At 42.9% G+C, this 21,577-nt stretch overlaps 1 protein-coding gene across 2 annotated transcripts in view; it reads left to right on the top strand.

Moving 5' to 3' along the window:
* Positions 1-3,547, top strand: part of LOC108413598 (NACHT, LRR and PYD domains-containing protein 3-like) — a 38,724-nt gene extending 35,177 nt beyond the window's left edge. For both annotated transcript variants that reach the window (XM_037532181.1, XM_037532185.1), the window contains exon 7: positions 3,502-3,547. In XM_037532181.1, coding sequence (XP_037388078.1) covers positions 3,502-3,508 — 7 coding nt within the window. In that variant the 3' untranslated portion in view covers positions 3,509-3,547. The remainder of the gene's footprint in view (positions 1-3,501) is intronic.
* Positions 3,548-21,577: the final 18,030 nt, after the last annotated feature.

A 21,577-nucleotide genomic window follows, 5' to 3' on the forward strand; every position in this document is an offset into this window, starting at 1 on the left:
CTGAACTGTATAAAATCATTTTATCTGTGTACAAGTTCACTTTACAGTCTGAGGCAGCGAGATCAGTGTAACATCAATTTTGCTCATTGCTAGATCAGAAAGAAAAACACTCATTTTTTAAATATATTTTTTTACTAACCACCGCCATTTTTTTGTTTTTTTAAAGAGTATTTGTAATGTATCAGATCAAGCAATGATTGCTGAAACCAAGATCAAGTACATCTGAGGCAACACCACAAATATTTAACCATATATAAAACTCAAACAGTAAATCTAAATAACCTAACGTATATTAAACAATCATATCCAGACTGTAGCACTAGCACTTCAAAACTAAAGATTGGTTTACTTAACATAAGATCTCTAAATTCAAAAGCAGTAATAGTGAATGAAATCATAACTGATCAGAAATTTGATGTGTTGTGCCTCACTGAAACCTGGATTAGACCCGATGAATATTTAGCATTAAACGAAGCCACCCCTGCAGGCTATAATTATATACACAACCCCAGATCGTCCGGTAGAGGAGGCGGGGTCTGCATAATTTTTAGAAATTCCCTAGCTGTCAATCAGAAACACTATGATAATTTCACTTCTTTTGAGCTTCTTTACATCAATATAATTAATCCAATTACAAAACAGAATGCATTTTCTTTAATTAATATTTACAGACCACCAGGACCCTATGTAGAATTTTTAAAAGAATTTAGTGATTTCGCTGCAGATTTAGCAGTTTGTAGTGATAAAGTAATTATAGTAGGAGACTTCAACATTCATTTTGAAAAAGTTGATGACTCATTAAAAAAGGCTTTTGCATCAATTCTAGACTCAGTTGGTATTGCTCAAAATGTAACAGGACCTACGCATTACTGTAATCATACTCTGGATCTGGTTTTGACCCTGGGTGTTAGCATAGATAACCTAGATATTCTTTCTCAAACCTCAGTAATCTCAGATCATTATCTTATTTCTTTTAAACTTCATCTTAGTCATAATATACGTACATCCCCCAGCTACTCTATGAAACGTTCAATAACGCCCTTTACCGCTCAACAATTTACTGATAACCTTCCTGATTTATCAACCATAGTGTACTCTCCAGGTAACCCAGCAGAACTAGACAAACTAACTGATTGTTTAGAAAATACCTTCCGGTCTACTTTAGATGGTGTAGCACCACTTAAACACAAAAAAGAGAGACAGAAAAAACTTGCGCTGTGGTATAACGACCAAACTCGTACTTTAAAGCAATTAGTACGAAATTTTGAGCGAAAATGGCGATCAACCAAACTGGAAGTATTCCACTCTGCTTGGAAAGACAGTATTGTTGAATATAGAAGAGAAATTAATAAAGCCCGCTCAGAGTATCTGGCCTCTCAGATCGAGATTAATAAAAACAACCCTAGAGTTCTCTTTAGTGTTATTTCTAAACTGACTAAAAATCAGGCAGGTACTGATCCTCAGATTCCAGCAATCCACACTAGCAATGCTTTTATGGACTATTTTGATAATAAAATCGAAAATATTCGGGACAAAATTCAACAGATAAATAGCACAGCTTGTCTGTCATCTGGTGTGGCTGATATAGAACAAAATCCAGCTACCGAAGTCAGGTTGGAAGTTTTTAACCCACTACATCATTTAGAACTGGAGAAAATTATCTCCTCATCAAACTGCACAACCTGTACACTTGATGCAGTTCCCACAAAACTATTAAAACAGGTATTACCAGACATAATTAAACCACTATTAACAATAGTAAACTCATCATTAAACCTGGGGTATGTTCCCAAAGCCTTTAAACTAGCAGTAATTAAACCTTTGATCAAGAAACCAAATCTTGATCCTAGTGTACTATCTAACTATAGACCTATTTCAAATTTACCATTTATTTCTAAGATTTTAGAAAAGGCCGTGGCCCAACAACTTGGCTCTTATCTGCAAAGAAACCAGATCTATGAAAAATTCCAATCTGGATTTAGGCCTCATCATAGCACTGAGACAGCTCTAGTTAAGATAACAAATGATCTGCTTCTTGCCGCTGACCAAGGCTGCGTTTCTTTACTGGTACTTCTTGATCTGAGCGCAGCTTTTGATACAATAGATCATAATATCCTCCTAGAAAGATTAGAGAAAATGGTCGGTATAACTGGAACTGCCTTATCGTGGTTCAAATCATACTTGACCGATCGTTTTCAGTTTGTGAGGGTAAATAATATACCCTCCAATTATACAAAGGTTAGATATGGAGTTCCACAAGGCTCTATCTTAGGACCGTTATTATTTACGTTATACATGCTCCCCCTGGGCAAAGTTATTAGAAAACATAATGTTAATTTTCATTGTTATGCAGACGACACGCAGCTCTTCATATCAGCCAAACCTGATGACAAACAGAGAATAAAGAAAATGGAGGATTGCGTAAAAGATGTGAAATCATGGATGTCACACAACTTTCTTCTATTAAATAGTGATAAAACAGAAGTTCTTCTATTAGGCCCTAAAGCTGCTAGAAATAAATTATCACACCTAATGTTGAATCTGGCCGACTTCTCAGTCACACCTGGTTCAACAGCTAAAAATCTTGGCGTTATCATAGATTCAGATCTAGCATTTGATAAACACATATCTAATGTTACTAAAACAGCTTTTCTACATCTCCGTAACATCGCCAAGCTAAGAAATGCTCTATCCTTACATGACGCAGAAAAATTAGTACATGCCTTCATTACGTCAAGGCTAGACTACTGTAATGCGCTACTGTCAGGATGTTCTAGCAGTAACTTAAATAAACTTCAGCTAGTTCAAAATGCTGCAGCCAGGGTCCTTACTAAAACTAGAAAATTTGACCATATTAGTCCAGTCCTATCAGCTCTTCACTGGCTTCCAGTCAAATTCTGCATAGACTATAAAATTCTCCTGTTAACGTATAAAGCCCTACATGGGCTCGCTCCTGAGTATCTGAGAGACCTTATCTCCTATTATGAACCACCACGATTACTTAGATCACAGGGTGCTGGCTTCCTAGTAGTTCCCAAAATTCAGAGAAGCTCTGCAGGAGGAAGAGCTTTCTCTTATAAAGCGCCCCAACTCTGGAATAATCTCCCCGATAATGTTCGGGACTCAGACACAGTCTCAATCTTTAAGTCTAGACTAAAAACTTACTTGTTTAGTTTAGCTTTTGGTAGTTAATGTTAATTCCCTTTAGATAAGGCTGCAGATCCAGGGGTTCATGGACATAGTGAATTGTGGGTAAACTGAGATGCTGGTGCTGCTGTCACTCACTACATGCAGTCACTCAGGTTTGTGGACGGTGGAGTGGGTGAATGCCAGTGTCTCAGGGAGCCTCCGTGTCTATGTTACCTTCTGGCTCTCTCCCTTTAGTTAGGCTGTCATATTCAGACCTGCCGGAGTCATTAGTCACACTCTGATAATCTTTTACATTTTCTGTTCTTCATAAATCCAGTCTAAACTAATTCCTAAATCTTTCCTTCCTCCGAGTTACTGACTGTCCACCGGTCCGGCCCAATACTGATGGATGTCCCACCCTCAAGTCCCCCTGTCCCCCTGATTGACCAGACTGATGGAAGTTTCTGGAACGCAGCTTCTCCACTACAGATCACATCCAAATCTATATGAACTCTAATTGTTTCCACTGTTGATTATACACACCTGAATATATTAGAACTGCGTGGATGTAAAATTGACTTTTCAATGTTTAACTTATAAGTTGTCTGACCAGTGGTAGGATGGTCCCCCCTTTAGATGTGAGTCTTGGTCCTCCCGAGGTTTCTTCCTCCTCCAGCTCTGAGGGAGTTTTTCCTTGCCTCAGCGCTCACGGGGGTTCTGTATATTCTGTATATTATGTTCAGTGTTTTGTCTGATTCTCTGTGCTGTGATTCCCATTTTTGTAAAGCTGCTTTGTGACAACATCAGTTGTAAAAAGCGCTATATAAATAAATTTGATTTGATTTGATAACGATGCTTAAGTGGAAAAAAGATTTTGCCACCTCTATGGAAACATTTGTGAGGGACATACTCTGCAAGACCATCTAGCTTTGGACCTGTAATATTATTCATACTGTCCTTAATTTCATAGATTCCAAGGCTAGGAATAAGTTCAGCTACTTTTTCTCTCAGCATAAAAAACACTGTCTTGTCCTCTGTAATGACAATGGAGAGTATATGCCCTAACCTTAACTCTCCCACGTTATAACGCAACACAACAAGCAGGCCGTTTGAGTACAGTGCAGAGTAGACAGACAGGACAAACACCAGCAAACACAAACGTTCAGTTTGTGTGCCATGTCCATGCTTGGTAGTTTAAAGATTCTAGAGTGTTCTCTCCCCGTTCACCACAGTTTATTTTGCTTGTCAGGTCTTTTTTGAATATTTAAGGACAAATGAAAACATCAGACTGCCAGTCTTTGTTCCTATTTGTCCCGTTGGTGTTCTCTGGCCTGAGGTAACTTAGCTAACGCTAGCTGATACTGCTGGATGAGCTGTATCTAGGGTTAGCTAGCTTGTTAGCTTTTAGTCTGCCCATTCTGGGGAACGTTTTTCCTCCTCGAATGTAAAAATGCACATGTTTTCAGTCTTTCATTGCAGCAAAGATTATCGGTGTCAAAACTACGTCGATATTTAGCTACCAAAGAAGCGACAGTAGCACTTACGTTAACACTAACGTTAGCCTGTCCAGAAAATCTGTGGCAAGCTTTAGACTACGGCTAACCCACAGCCATCGTAGGTTAACGTTAATTCGTTGTCTATATTAAATTCGCTAAATGGGATTCTTTATCTTTGTGATACTAGCTGGTAGTCTTTTAGTTACAAGTTTACCTATGCGAACAAAAATGGATGATATTTACCACAGAGGTGCCACTGCAATAAAGAGGGCGAGAAGATGAAATTTTGTGTTGAGGAATGAGCAACCGTTGGTCGGGTTCACACACTACGCACGCGCACAGTTTGAATTTACTGAAAAAGCTCCGTAATTATAAGATAATTGAATTCTTCCGGTGGCACGGTGGCGTGGTGGGTAGCGCTGTCGCCTCACAGCGAGGAGGGCCTGGGTTCGATTCCCCGGCCGGGTGACCAGGGTCCTCTCTGTGTGGAGTTTGCATGTTCTCCCCGTGTCTGCGTGGGTTTCCTCCGGGTTCTCCGGTTTCCTCCCACAGTCCAACGACATGCAGTCAGGCCAATTGGACATGCTAAATTGCCCCTAGGTGTGAGTGTGTGAGTGACTGTCTGTGTCTGTGTGTCTGCCCTGTGATGGACTGGCGGCCTGTCCAGGGTGTATCGTGCCTTTCGCCCGAAGACTGCTGGGATAGGCTCCAGCACCCCCCCGCGACCCTGACGGAGAAGCGGCTTGGAAAATGAATTCTTCCGTAAAAAAGCACAGGAATTATTACTGTTAAATTACGCCTATTTTTTACAGTGCATGCTTCCCTTTGGCCATGTCATTAGTCACCATGGAATTTCATTCCACTGCTATGCTGATGATGTACAACTCTACCTTCGAATTGACGCAAACTCCTCTGTAGCCTCTTCATCGTCAACGCCATCATCACAACTTGCTGCCTGTCTAGAAGATATTCAGTGTGGATGGAACACTACTTCCTCCAGTTGAACAATACCAAAACAGAGGCAATCATGGCACCCCACATCAGACTCAGTCAACCTACATAACCAGTATTAAATTCTCCGGCCACAACATTCCACTCTCCTCATCAGTCTCCAATCTTGGTGTGAGGTTTGACCCTCAACTCACTTTTGAGGCCCATATAAAACACCTCTGCAAGATCTCCTTTCACCACCTCAGAAACATCGCCAAACTTCGCCCCACTCTGACTGTATCTGATGCTGAAAAACTGATTCATGCTTTCATCTCCTCCAGACTCGACCACTGCAATGCACTTCTCATTGGGATTCCTGGTAAGAGTCTCCAGAGGCTGCAATACATTCAGAACAGCGCTGCTAAGATCCTGATGAGAGTGGGTAAATATGAACACATCACACCCGTCCTCTGTTCTCTTCACTGGCTTCCCATCTCTACCAGGATCGAATACAAGGTTTCCCTCCTCACCCACCAGTGCATTTATGGCAATGTTCCTACGTATCTGAAAGAACTCCTCACCCCGTTGACTTCATCACGATCCCTTCGTTCTATGAACACAACCCATCCCCCCCCAGAACTAAACTCCGCACCATGGGGGACCAGGCCTTCTGTTCTGCTGCTCCTCGCTTATGGAATGCTCTCCCTGACCATCTGAGGGCACCACAGTCAAGTGAGACTTTTAAAAAAGGATGTAAAACCTTTCTCTTCAGCAGAACTTACAACCCGTGATCTTCCTATTCAAATCAAATCAAATTTATTTGTATAGCGCTTTTTACAACGGATGTTGTCACAAAGCAGCTTTACAGAATTTCGGAAAAGACAAAGTTTCAACAGGACTGGAAGAATGTACAACCCCCCCCCCCCAGTGGGCAAGCCAGGGGCAACAGTGGCAAGGAAAAACCCCCTCAGAACTGAGGAAGAAACCTTGGGAGGAACCAGGCTCACCAGGGGGGACCCATCCTCCTCTTTAGGAATAGCTTGGAGTCTATGAGAACATCAGTGTAGGGTGGGCAGCTAGTCCAAGGTAGGTGGTGGTAGCTGGGGCGTGGGCAGCTGGTCTGAAGTGGGCAGCAGGAGGGCTCAGCAGTCCACAAACCTGAGTGACCACGTGTGAGCAGCAGGACGACAGCACCAGCGTCTCAGTTTACTGTAATTCCCTGTGTCCATGGACCCCTGGATCTGCTGCCTTTATCTAGGGGGAACATTAGCTACCAAAAGCTAAACTGAACAAGTGAGTTTTCAGCCTAGTCTTAAAGATCGAGACTGAGTCTGAGTCCCGAACAGTTTCTGGAAGATCATTCCAGAGTTTGGGGGCTTTATAAGAAAAAGCTCTTCCCCCAGCTGCAGCCTTAGGAATTCTGGGAACTATTAATAAGCCAGCGCTCTGGGATCTGAGTGGTCGTGATGGCTCATAATGAAAAATAAGGTCTTGCAGGTACTCAGGAGCGAGACCATGTAGGGCTTTATAAGTCATTAAAATGATTTTATAATCAATACGGAATTTAACAGGCAGCCGATGAAGTGATGATGGCGCTGGACTGATATGATCAGATGTTCTAGTTTTAGTGAGGACCCTGGCTGCGGCGTTTTGGACTAGTTGGAGTTTGTTTAAATTCCTGCTCGTGCATCCTGACAGTAGCGCGTTACAGTAGTCTAGCCTGGAAGTAATAAAGGCGTGTACTAGTGTTTCTGCATCACACAGGGACAGGGCATTTCTGATCTTGGCGATGCTGTGAAGATGTAGAAAAGCTGTCCTAGTGATGCCGCCTGTGTGTTGATCGAATGATAAATCTGAATCTATTATAACGCCGAGATTTTTTGCTGCTGATCCAGGTGTGGCTGGAAAGTCGGCGAGATTTAAGATTAAATCTGGTAATTTACTTCTTGCTAATTTTGGACCCAGAAGGAGAACCTCTGTTTTGTTACTGTTTAATAGGAGGAAGTTCTGTGACATCCAGCCTTTCACGTCTTTTACACAGTCCTCTATTTTCTTTAACCTGTATTGGTCATCAGGCTTGGCTGATATGTACAGTTGAGTATCGTCTGCATAACAATGAAAGTTTACGCCATGATTACTTATAACTGTGCCTAACGGTAACATGTATAGTGTAAATAGTAATGGCCCTAATATAGAGCCCTGTGGAACTCCAAATCTCACTTTTGAATAATTGTTTACCCTAACAAACTGATAACGTTCTGATAGGTAAGATCTGAACCATGATAGGGCCGTCCCTGTGACTCCAACCATGTTTTCTAACCTTTCTAGGAGAATATTGTGGTCTATTGTATCAAAAGCTGCACTGAGGTCAAATAGCACTAAGAGAGATATGTAACCTTGATCAGAGGCAAGAAGAAGATCATTAGTTATCTTATCTAGAGCGTCTCAGTGCTGTGGTGTGGCCTGAATCCAAATTGAAATTTTTCATATATATGGTTCTTGTGTAGATATGAACTAAGTTGTTGGGTCACAGCTTTTTCTAAGATCTTTGATATGAACGGTAAGTTAGAAACAGGCCTGTAATTAGACAAAACGGTGACATCAAGATTTGGTTTCTTGATCAGAGGTTTGATAACTGCTAGTTTAAAAGCTTTGGGTACATGGCCGAGACTAAGGGATGAGTTTACAATAGTTGAAATAGGGTTTATAATGACTGGCAGGACTTCTTTGAGTAATTTTGATGGAATTGCATCGAGTGTGCAGGTTGTGCAATTTGCAGAGGAGATAATCTTCTCTAGCTCTAGCTGTGGGAGGGGGTAAAAGGTTTCCAGGCTCTTTTCTACAGCTGTGTTTTGTTCTATATCAGCCAAGTCAGATGACAGCCAGGTTGAATTTAACACTGTGGGTTGAATTTGTTGTCTAATATTTTCAATTTTATTATTAAAGAAGTCCATAAAAGCTTCACTGGGGAGAGTTGCTGGAATTTCTGGTTCAGTACCTTCCTGATTTTGTTTGATTTGGGAAATCATATTAAACAGAATTCTAGGATTATACTTATTATTCTCGATCAGTGAGGCCAGATATGCTGAGCGAGCTTCAGTGAGAGCATTTCTATACTCTATAAGGTAGTCCTTCCAGTGGTGCCACATAAAGTGGATTGGAAGGTATTTTCTAAATAATTGGTTAGTAAATCTAGTTCCATTGGGTCTGATGCAGTGGAGACTGGGGTTGATAACTCTGGGAGATTTTCTATAAATTGTAGGGCGGACGAAGGTTTTATTGAGCGCTTTGTTGAAAAACGAGGGGACGTATATATATTATGGCTAAGTCGTAGCTCATATGAAACTAGGTAATGGTCGGAGATCGCTGTGGTTTGCGGTAGGATATTAAGCTTGTCTATGTTAAGACCTAGTGTCAAAACTAAATCTACCGTATGACTGTAGTGTGCAGGCCCTGCTGCATTTTGGGTAAAAACAACAGAGTCTAGGATTGAGGTAAATGCCCTTTTTAATGGGTCGTCTACCTTCTCAAAGTGAATATTAAAATCTCCTACAATTATTATCGTTGCACACAGCCAGGTTTGCAGCAAAGTGACTAAATTCTTTCATAAATTCAGAGTCGCCCCCTGGTGGCCTGTAAATGTTAAATAATGAAAACGTCTTTTTTGTGATTGGATTTGTAACGTGAATAGAGAGGACCTCAAAGGAAGTGAAAGTGTCACATTGTTTCTGACTGATATCGAGAGTATTTTGGTAGATCACACAGGCTCCACGTCCCTTGCCTGATAATCTTGGCCTATGTGCATAATTATGACTATGTCATATCTATGTGCTATCATCTGAATATGGATACAGTGATCCCTCGTTTTTCGCAGGGGATGCATTCCAAGACCACCCGCGAAAAACTAATTCCTGCAAAATAGAGGAAAGATATTTTTTAATGTATTTAACGAGTATTTGGACTTTTAAAAATCCCTCCCTGTACTGTTAACAACCCACCCTTTGCATTAAACAGCCTTGGATGAAGAAGCACGCTTGGAAGCCATTGCAGAGGGTCAAAATTGCAAAGAAACGCAAAAAACAGACTGCACAAAGTAAAGATCAACTGAATACGACCACGTTGTAAGCAATCTTCCAATGAAGTGGTCGCGAGAGACTCGGAGAGAGAGAGAGATGACAAGGAGTTGCTGGGTATGTGAGCATCTTTCAAAATACCAATCAGAGGCCAGAATACAAAATGGGAGTCTGTGATTCGTCATCTCTAACTTTCACACCAATAACCCCCCTTGAAAAGTACAGAGGGATTACTGTATATGTTGATTAGGTTTTTTTAAACGGGCTGATTGAGTTTTTCTGTGATTAAATTTAGTTTTAATTCGGGGCAAAGACACAGTCTCTATAAAGCTGATCTTGGGTGACGCCTCAAGGCGGATGGCAGACGGTCGGTTTAGCCTGTCTATCTGCGGCCTGGTCCCGGCTCTGGACTGTCACCAGCTGTTTACACTACTCTGCCAACTAACTAAAAGACTATGAGCTGTGCTGCACGAAAGAAAGGCAGCACCCTCCCGTGTGGACTGGACACCATCCCTACCTATAAGACCAGGCTTGCCCTCAAAACGTAACCGATTGTCTATAAAGCCCAATTGATTTTCGGAACACCACTTGGACATCCAGCAGTTTAACGCCGTAAGCCTGCTGTAGGCCTCAGCGCCGTGCCGCATTGGGATGGGGCCAGAGCAGATTACGGCATCGGACATCATCTGGGCCTGTTTAATCACCTCTCTAATATTAGCCTTAGTTACCTCAGACTGCCGCAGACGGACATCATTGGCCCCTACATGAATGACTATCCTCGAATATCTCTTATCAGCTAATCTAAGGTTGCCACTAATGTCCGGCGCTCTGGCTCCCGATAAACATCTAACTGTAACCGCTGGCGCCCCTAACGGAGTAGCTAACTTCACATGTCGAACAATCGAGTCTCCTATGACCAGAGTGCTTTTAACAGGCTTCACAGTGGGTGCTTCACTGAGCACTGGCAAACCTGTTTGACACGCGAATGGGAGGAGCATGGTGTTCCGGTGGGCTAGCTTTGGCCACAGCGTTAGCATTAGCCTTAGCTTTCCAGCTAGACCGCCGAGTCATCACCCATTCGCCCCGCTGTGAGGGCTCTAACGCCGGAGCCGAGGGGGTGCTAACTCTCCCTAGGGTACCCGGAGCTGCTAACGCTGAATCTTGTTTTCTGTCCTTTAATAACGGTCGCAGCAATGCGCTCTCAGCTGCTCAGCTGCTTGCAGTGATGCGCTCTCGGCAGCTCAGCCGCTCAACTGCTCTCAGCGGTGTGCTCTCAATCACATCTCCAAATGCAACACCCGAGTGCCTTTATCACCATATCAGGTGACTTTAACCACGTCAATATGGCCAAGGCACTTCCACACTTCACTCAGTGTGTGGACTGTCCCACCAGAGAAGAAAGAACACTGGACCTGCTGTATGCTAATGCTAAGGACGCATACAGCTGCTCCCCCACAACTTGGTTCACCTCAGCTCCTGTTATGTGTCGTTGGTGAAGAGTCAGCCTGTGACCAATCGGATAGTGAGTAGATGGTATGTGGAGACTTACGAGGCACTGCAGGATTGCTTCGAGGCTACTGATTGGTCTGCACTCTGTGATCCGCACGGAGAGGACATCGACGGGCTCACAGAGAGCATCACGGACTACATTAACTTCTGTGTGGACTCCACTGTCCCAACCAGGATTGTTAAATGTTACCCAAACAACAAGCCGTGGGTAACAAAGGACATTAAGGCTCTCCTCAACAAGAAGAAGAGGGCCTTCAGAGCTGGAGATAGGGAGGAGGTGAGAACGATCCAGAGGGAACTGAGGACAACTATCAAGGAGGCGAAGGACAAATATAGGAGGAAGCTGGAGTGGAACTCCAGCAGAACAACATGAGGGAGGTCTGGAATGGAATGAGGCCCATCACCAGCTTCAGGTCCAGCAAAAACAGAGGAGTAGAGGTCAGTGTGGATGGGGCCAACAAGCTAAATCTGTTCTTTAACAGATTTGACACTGCAGGGCGGAGTAACCAAAACAAGGGGCCAGACTAGAAAACCAAAGACGCACATGGAAGATCAACAGGTAAACAAAAGCACATGGACTGGACTGGGAGGGGCCAATGGTGACACATGCACAAAGGAGTAATGATTGGAAATGCATTCACTCTGAGAAACACTCAGCTTTCTATCCCGTCTCCCATGGGCAGCAGTAAGTCTAAGGTATGGTTACAGTGGTGTGTAGGCCCCATCACAGCCCATAGCTTTAAGATGTTTTAATCAAAAGTTAAAGAATAAAAACTGTAGATTAAAGAATAAAGAGTCAATTTATACATCAGTCACGATCAGTTTTCATACCGTTCATAAAATCCACAATAAATCAGCTTTTACTAAACATTCAAAGCAAGGTGTCCTCCAGCTCGCTGGTCTGGGTATCAGTGATTCTCTAATGAAGAGAAAACTAAAGATGAAATGTGGAACATCGTTGTTCATTAATTAAGTCCTGTGTAATAAATTCAGTTCTTCAGTGTTCGTAACACTCTGTGAAGTCTTGAACTTCTTTTCTTCACAGCTTTTAATCCCATTTACTCCGCCTTGTGAACGTGGCTGTTAGACCCAGTGTGACCACCAGACGTTGCTGTGGCACCACATTTCAAACAATCTGATATTTATTTCACTCACTGCTTGTTAAAAACATTATATAAAGTCATAACAGACAGATAAACATTAATAGACTAACATGTAAAATGATTTATTGTTTTTAATAAGTAACTCATGGCTTATTGATGACGTGTGTGAAAATGGTAGTTTATGTCAAATCAAGTCCAAGTTTATTTATATGGAGCTTTTTACAGCAGGTGTTGTCACAAAGCAGCTTTCCAGAACAATCCGGGTTGAGCGCAACAGCGGCCAGGAAAAACTCCCTAAGAGTAAGAGGAAGAAACACGGATAAACCTTTCATGGTAGAAAAAGGATCATCTGGAAATGTGGAATAAACTACCATTAACTCTAATTGGCTGAATCAGCAGTTTAAGTGAACATCTTCCCTAAAGTCAATGATCTGTCCTATGACCCCTGTTAACCCACCGTCAGGCCGGTTCTCCTCTCTTCACAGTGCAGTCACTAAGTTCTATTGGAAGAACCAAAAGCCTTGAATCAAGTTGGCTCCCCTCCAGAACCCAAAACATCTTGGAGGACTTGGAGCCCCAAACGTCTTCTACCGCTTCCTGTCACACCAATTGCTTTACATTAGACATTGGACAAGTAGCTCAAACCAACCCTGGCAAGACATTGAGGAACATTCAATTGAAGAACTGGAGATTAACGGCATCCCATTCCTAGATGAAGCTGTTCTATAAATACAGCCCAGTAAGGACCACCCTGACCGCCTGTGTAAGGAATCAGCGAGTTCCAGATGAGTGCGGATCAAAAGGCGAGAGAAGTGGGTTTAATAATGAGACACAAACTTCCAAACGAAAGGACAATCCAGGAATCGGAGTCAAAAAAGCACAGAAATATTTTATAAATTAACATTATTATGAAGTGCTACGAGTTCATTACTGAGTTTAAAAACGAACATGAATAATTAACATTCATACGATGATTTTACTACGTCTTCATTTAAAAATGTGAAACAAGAGAGTTTAACAAATATACGCACATTTTATTGAAACTGCACTTTGTTAAAGAAGATTGTCTTGATTGCCCCCCCCCCCAGTCTTCCATGTGCATCTGTTTACATGTCCATGTGCTTCTTTGTTTGGCTTCCTCCTGGTCCGGCCCCCTTGTTTTCTGACTCCGCCCTTGATTATTTCCATCTGTTTTCCACCTGTCCCTCGTTTCCCTGTTTGTATTTAAGGCCTGTGTTTTCCCTGTGAGTTTGTTGGTCGTCGTATGTCCGTGCTGTTTGGTTCATGTTTGAAGTGCAGTGTATTGTATGGTATTGGTTATTCTGGGCTCCTGTGTGTGTGTGTGTGTGTGTGTGTGTGTGTGTGTTGTATGGTATTGGTTATTCTGGCCTCCTGTGTGTTTGTGTGTGTGTGTGTGTGTGTTTGTGTTGTATGGTATTGGTTATTCTGGCCTCCTGTGTGTTTGTGTGTGTGTGTGTGTGTGTTTGTGTTGTATGGTATTGGTTATTCTGGCCGTGTGTGTGTGTGTGTGTGTGTGTGTGTTGTATGGTATTGGTTATTCTGGCCTTCGGCGCCTGCGTCCACCTCCTCATCGCTCCACGTTACAGGAAGAACATCACCATGGTTGCCATGGAAGAACTCTTTGATTAAACAACCCCAAAATTTAATGATGTGCAAATCATCTAAACACAAAGACCACAAATCAAATCTTAGAACAGAGGAATTTTACTGTTTTTTGAAAAAGATGCTCATTTTGAATTCGCTGCCACCAACACGCTCCAAAAAAGTTAGGACGGGGAGACAAAAGGCTTTTACGGTTTAAAGCTCAGTGATTTCCTGAAGTGGAGGGGGTTGAAGCTCAGTTTGAGCTCCACATCCATCATTAGAAGTGCACAAACACTGACAGAGCACAAGCCGGACTGCACTGTCAGCATGAGCTGCTCAGCTTTACATCACAGCACTGATACACTGTTCACAGGAGTTTGTTTATAATATAAACACAGAAATACGTCTTCCTCACACACAACTTTATTATAGCCCGGTGGACTGAGAGCAGAACTTTAAACAATCACAAAATGAACAGAAATGAGTTGATTATACTTTAATAAAGCAGAGGAACTCAGGATAAACAGCCCTCTTACATCACTGCGCAAAACTGGTAAAAGCCACACTAAATAATACAGAATAAACAATAAAAGTTAGAAAAAGTTAGAAATATACTTTTATACTTCATACCAAACGAAACCCTGATAGAAAACAAACAAAACCCTGATAGAAAAACAAACAAAACCCTGATAGAAAATGAACGAAACCCTGATAGAAAACAAACAAAACCCTGATAGAAAAACAAACAAAACCCTGATAGAAAATGAACGAAACCCTGATAGAAAACAAACAAAACCCTGATAGAAAAACAAACAAAACCCTGATAGAAAACAAACAAAACCCTGATAGAAAAACAAACAAAACCCTGATAGAAAACAAACAAAACCCTGATAGAAAAACAAACAAACCCTGATAGAAAAACAAATAAAACCCTGATAGAAAAACAAACAAACCCTGATAGAAAAACAAATAAAACCCTGATAGAAAAACACACTTTGGAGCACTTAGCCTTCACCCTGGTGATATCGCACGACTGAGGGGGTCTGGCTACTGGGTGACCTGGACATGACCCAGAGACACTTGGCCTTCACCCTCCTAGTACTGGTGATATCGCACGACTGAGCCTGACATGGTTACTGGGTGAACTGGACATGAATAAACTGGGGAGAACACTGGGAAAATGCACAAACATCATTAAATCAATAAGAACACAAGTGAAGTTCATCTCTAATGGACATTTAAACCAGGAACAGATCAAATTCTGCTCATTCATTTCTTCACCATCCACTGATCTGATAATCAGACGCTCCAAACCTGGGCAGTCGCTACAGTGAAGGCTTTAAGGGACGTCACAGGTCTAGAAGCATCTTATGTACAAAGCAGGTGTGCAGTGTAAGGAGAGCTTTTTAGATCTTAAACTGGGAGAATTAGTCTGTAATACATAATCTAGTCTCTATAACTATAATCTAATGAACTGCTTTAATTCAGAAAGTCAGTCCTCTGGAGGCTGTGGGGACCAGCTGTCAGTAGAGCCCAGAGTTTTCATTCATCAGTGTAATAGTGACAGGATATTATCTATTTATTAAATTATTAGTACTGCAGATGTAATCATATGGATTATTACTGGTAGAAGGATCTGCTACGACAAACACGGCAGTGTGTCTGTGGTGTTTTAGTTTTTCTCCAGGATTCAGGAGGTTATTATATCTCACACAGCCGCACTGAGTTAGAAACTTTAAATCCAGCGTAGAGCGGCTCAGTGAATGTGGTGTAGATTGTGTACAGGTGGGTCAGTGTGTGTGTGTCAGGGGAAATGGCGTAGAAGGACAGATTGCCGGACTCCCAGTCCAGATACACTCCTACCCTGTAAAAGTGATCAGGGGGGTGAAATACAGCTCTTATCTGATTATTGTAACAGACATAGTGCTTAAATAACATGGATGTGTGATTAGAGCAGCTCAGACTCCAGGACTGATTGTTGAATCCAAACGCACAATCAGGTCTTCTTAATTTCATGGGCTGGCCATCGTAATCGTAATGACAGTCACACTGACTCATAAAGCCTCCTGTCTTCCTGATTCCTCTGTATGATACTGCAATTTCAGCTCCAGAATATCCGCTCCACTCAACCTCCCAGTAACAGCGTCCAGTCAGACCCTCCACGCTCAGAACCTGAGGATAGTAAACAAATCTGTCTGGATGATCTGGATACGGCTGATCTTCCTTCACCCGCTCCACCTTTCTGTTCCCCTCAGACAGAGAGAGACGCCTGTTCACTGTGTTCGGATCCAGAGTGAGACCAACAGCATCTGTACACACACACACACACACACACACACACACACACACACACACACACAGTTACACACACACACAAAGTTATACACACACATAAACAGATACACACACAGTTACACACACAGACACACAATCACACATGCAAACACACAGTCACACACACACACAAAGTTATACACACAGATAAACAGATACACACAGTTACACACACAGACACACAATTACACATGCAAACACACACACAGTTACACACAAACAGATACACACACATAGAGTTACACACACAATCACACACGCAAACACACACAGTCACACACACACAAACAGATATACACACACAGTTACACACAGTTTTACACACACACACACAATCACACATGCAAATACACACAGTCACACACACAGAGGTACACACAGACACACACACACAGAGTTTTACACACACACACACACAATCACATGCAAACATACACACAGTCACACATGCACAGAGTTACACACACACAAACAGATACACAAAGTTACACACACACAAAAAGTTACACAAAAACAGATACACACACAGAGTTACACACACACACACACACACACACAATCACACATGCAAACACACACACACAGTTACACACACACGCAAACACAGTCACACACACACAGTGTTACACACACACAATGATACACACACAGTTACACACACAAAGAGTTACACACACACAGATTCACACAGTGACACACGCACACATACACACAGATACACACACAGACACACACACAGTCACACACAGTTACACACAGTCACACACTCACACACAGTTACACACGCAACCACACACACACAGATCAGAGACACAAACAATGTGTTTATGTATGTGTGTGTATGTGTGAGAGTGTGTATATGTGAGAGCGTGAGGGTGTGTGTGTGTGTGCGTGTGAGTGAGTGTGCATCAGTGTCAGTGTGTGTGTGTGTGTGTGTGTGTGTGAGTGTGTGTGTGAGTGTATGTATGTGGGAGTGTGTAAGACAGTGTGAGTTTGTATGTCTGTGTGTGTGTGCGTGTGAGTGTGGGTGAGTGTGTGTAAGTGTGTGTGTGTGTGAGAGTGTATTAGTGTGTGTGAGTGAGTGTATTTGTGTGAGTGAGTGTGTGTGAGAGAGTATTTAAGTGAGTGTGTGTGTGTAAGTGTGTGTGTGAGAGTGTATTAGTGTGTGTGAGTGAGTGTATTTGTGTGAGTGAGCGAGTGTGTGTGTGTGAGAGTATTTATGTGAGTGTGTGTGTATTTGTGTGAGTGTGTGTGTGTATGTGTGTGTGAGAGTGTATCTGTGTGTGTGAGTGAGAGAGTGTATTTGTGTGAGTGAGTGTGTGTGAGTGTGTGAATGTATGTGTGTGTGTATTTGTGTGAGTGTGTGTGTGTGTGTGAGTATTTGTGTGTGTGAGTGAGTGTGTGTGTGAGAGAGTGTATTTGTGTGTGAGTGTGTGTGTGTGAGTGTGTGTGTGAGAGTGTATTTGTGTGAGTGAGTGTGTGAAAGTTTATTTGTGTGAGTGAGTGTGTGTGTGTGTATGTGTGTGTGAGAGAGTGTATTTGTGTGATTGACTGAGTGTGTGAGTGTGTGAGTGAGAGATTGTGTGTGAGTGTGTGTGTGTGAGTGTGTGTGTGAGTGTGTGTGAGTGAGAGAGTATTTATGTGAGTGTGTGTGTGAGTGTGTGTGTGTGTTTATTTGTGTGAGTGTGTGTGTGTTTGTGTGTGAGTGAGAGATTGTGTGTGAGTGTGCGTGTGTGTGAGAGAGTGTATTTGTGTGAGTGAGTGAGTGTGTGTGTGTGAGAGAGTATTTATGTGAGTGTGTGTGTATTTGTGTGAGTGTGTGGGTGTGAGTGTCTGAATGTATGTGTGTGTGTATTTGTGTGAGTGTGTGTGTGTGTGTGAGAGTATTTGTGTGTGTGAGTGAGTGTGTGTGTGAGAGAGTGTATTTGTGTGAGTGTGTGTGTGTATTTGGGTGAGTGTGTGTGAATGAGAGAGTATTTAGGTGAGTGTGTGTGTGTATTTGTGTGAGTGTGTGTGTGTGTGTGAGAGAGTGTATTTGTGTGTGAGTGTGTGTGTGTGAGAGTGTATTTGTGTGTGTGTGTGAAAGTTTATTTGTGTGAGTGAGTGTGTGTGTGTGTATGTGTGTGTGAGAGAGTGTATTTGTGTGATTGACTGAGTGTGTGTGTGAGTGTGTGTGTGTTTGTGTGTAAGTGAGAGATTGTGTGTGAGTGTGTGTGTGTGTGTGAGTGTGTGAGTGTGTGTGAGTGAGAGAGTATTTATGTGAGTGTGTGTGTTTATTTGTGTGAGTGTGTGTGTGAGTTTATTTGTGTGAGTGTGTGTGTGTTTGTGTGTGAGTGAGAGATTGTGTGTGTGAGTGTGTGTGTGTTTGTGTGTGTGTGAGAGTGTATTTGTGAGTGTGTGTGTGTGTGAGTGTATTTATGTGAGTGTGTGTGTGTATTTGTGTGAGTGTGTGTGTGAGTTTATTTGTGTGAGTGAGTGTGTGTGTGTGTGTTTGTGTGTGAGTGAGAGATTGTATCATAGCACCAAGACTGCTGTTCTCTGTGTCCTAAATGACCTTCTCCTTTCCGCGGATACAGGTTGCATCTCCATTCTTTTGCTTCTTGATCTCACTGCTGCTTTCGACACAGTAAATCACAATGTTCTCTTAACTAGGCTCACTGAGATTGGTCTCTCTGGAACCGTACTATCCTGGTTCCACTCGTATCTGACTAACAGGCTTCAGTTTATTTCAATTGGGAACCATACGTCTGACACAGTGCCCATTGAACATGGTGTCCCTCAGGGTTCCGTCCTTGGTCCCCTCCTTTTTATAATCTATATTCTCCCCCTCGGTTATATTTTTCGTAGTCACAATTTACACTTTCATTGCTATGCTGATGATACTCAGATCTATCTCAGCTTCAAACCAGCAGCACTGTTTCCCCCACCCCAGTTAAATAGATGTCTTACTGACCTGAACTCCTGGCTTAGGGCAAATTTTCTTTCTTTAAATGCACACAAAACCGAGTTTATAGTTACTGGCTCCAAGTCAACTGTTAACGCTCTCAAAAATCTTGCTCTCACTGTAAATGATATTACAATCACTCCATCTGTCACTGTCCGAAACCTGGGTGTTCTTTTTGACCCTTCTTTGTCTTTTGAACCGCACATCAAGTCTCTGTCTAGGTCAGCATTTTTCCACCTTCGCAATATTTCACGTATCCATCCTTTACTGTCCCCGGCTGCAGCTGAGTCTCTGGTCCATGCTTTTGTTACTTCTCGCCTGGACTATTGTAACTCATTGCTCTATGGGCTCCCCGCTAAGTCACTTAGGTTGTTACAAATAGTGCAAAATTCTGCAGCACGGATTCTCACATACACTAAAAAATCTGAGCACATTACTCCTGTTCTTCAGAGACTTCATTGGCTGCCCATTACTTTACGTATTCGCTATAAAATTCTACTTCTCACATTCAAGGCACTTCATGGCCTGGCTCCTGCTTACTTACTCGACCTTCTAATACCCTACAAGCCCACTCGTAACCTCAGGTCTTCGGAAGCAGGCCTTCTAGTGGTCCCTAGGTTCAGGCTCAGCTCTATGGGTGGTCGTTCCTTCAGTGTTGCGGCCCCCTTGCTCTGGAACTCTCTTCCTCTCTCTCTTCACTCTACCTCTTCTCATTCTCATTTCAAATCTTTATTGAAATCTCATCTTTTTCTCCTTCATTTTTCTCCTGCATCTTCCTCGGGCCTTGTGTAATGTGATATGCATTTTGTAAAGCGACCTTGGGTTTTGTGTAAAGGCGCTATATAAGTTCAACTTATTATTATTATTATTATTATTATTATTATTGTGTGTGAGTGTGCATGCGTGTGTTTTTCTGTCTTGGTCGTACTGTGTGTGTGTGTGTGTGTGTGTGTGTGTGTGTGTGAGTATGAGTGTGTGTTTTTGAGTGATTGTGTTTGTTTGTGTTTGTTGTTGGTACTGTGTGTGTGAGTGTGTAAGTACGTGAGTGAGAGGGAGTGTGTGTGTGTTTTCGTGTGCGTGTGTGTTCGTTTGTTGTTGGTAATGTGTGTGTGTGTGTGTGTGTGTGTGAGAAAGTTTGTGAGTGTGTGTGCATATATGTGTGTGTGTGTGTATGTGTGTGTGTGTGTAAATTACATTTCTTCAGTCCTGGTTTCATCCTGATCTCCCCTCCATGATCCACCCTGAAGAACAAACACACACATGCACACACACACAATTATAACTACTCATTGTAGTAACGAGCAGAGAGAGGCAGAAAGAGGGAACAGAGATAGAGGGACATAGAGAAAGAATCAGAGAGAGAGAGAGAAGGACTGATAGAGAGAGAGTGAGGGATAGAGAGAGAGAGAGAGAAATTGAAAGAGAGATTGACAGAGAGAGACAGACAGAGAGAAAGGGAGAGAGACAAAGACAGAGACAGAGAGAGAGAGAACGAGAGACAGAAATTGAGAGAGAGATTGACAGAGAGAGAGAGACAGAGAGAGAGAAGGACACAGAGAGAGAGCGACGGACAGAGAGACACTGAGAGAGAGAGAGAGAGAGAGAGAGACAGAGAGAGAGACAGACAGAGAGAGAGATGGACAATGAGATCAGAGCAGAGCTGCTCTGAGTGTCGTGACTGCATCTCTCATCAGAGGGACTGTATCTGTGTGGGAGCGCAGTGGGAGTTTGGGAAACAGAGCTGCTCTGAGTGTCGTGACTGAATCTCTGATCAGAGGGACTGTATCTGTGTGGGAGCGCAGTGGGAGTTTGGGAAAGCAGAGCTGCTCTAAGTGTCGTGACTGAATCTCTGATCAGAGGGACTGTATCTGTGTGGGAGCGCAGTGGGAGTTTGGGAAAGCAGAGCTGCTCTGAGTGTCGTGACTGAATCTCTGCTCAGAGGGACTGTATCTGTGTGGGAGCGCAGTGGGAGTTTGGGAAAGCAGAGCTGCTCTGAGTGTTGTGACTGAATCTCTGATCAGAGGGACTGTATCTGTGTGGGAGCGCAGTGGGAGTTTGGGAAAGCAGAGCTGCTCTGAGTGTTGTGACTGCATCTCTGATCAGAGGGACTGTATCTGTGTGGGAGCGCAGTGGGAGTTTGGGAAAGCAGAGCTGCTCTGAGTGTCGTGACTGAATCTCTGATCAGAGGGACTGTATCTGTGTGGGAGCGCAGTGGAAGTTTGGGAAAGCAGAGCTGCTCTGAGTGTCGTGACTGAATCTCTGCTCAGAGGGACTGTATCTGTGTGGGAGCGCAGTGGGAGTTTGGGAAAGCAGAACTGCTCTGAGTGTCTTGACTGAATCTCTGATCAGAGGGACTGTATCTGTGTGGGAGCGCAGTGGGAGTTTGGGAAAGCAGAGCCGCTCTGAGTGTCGTGACTGAATCTCTGCTCAGAGGGTCTGTATCTGTGTGGGAGC

Source organism: Pygocentrus nattereri, chromosome 2 (genome assembly GCF_015220715.1).
Source record: "Pygocentrus nattereri isolate fPygNat1 chromosome 2, fPygNat1.pri, whole genome shotgun sequence".
NCBI classification, from domain to species: domain Eukaryota; kingdom Metazoa; phylum Chordata; class Actinopteri; order Characiformes; family Serrasalmidae; genus Pygocentrus; species Pygocentrus nattereri.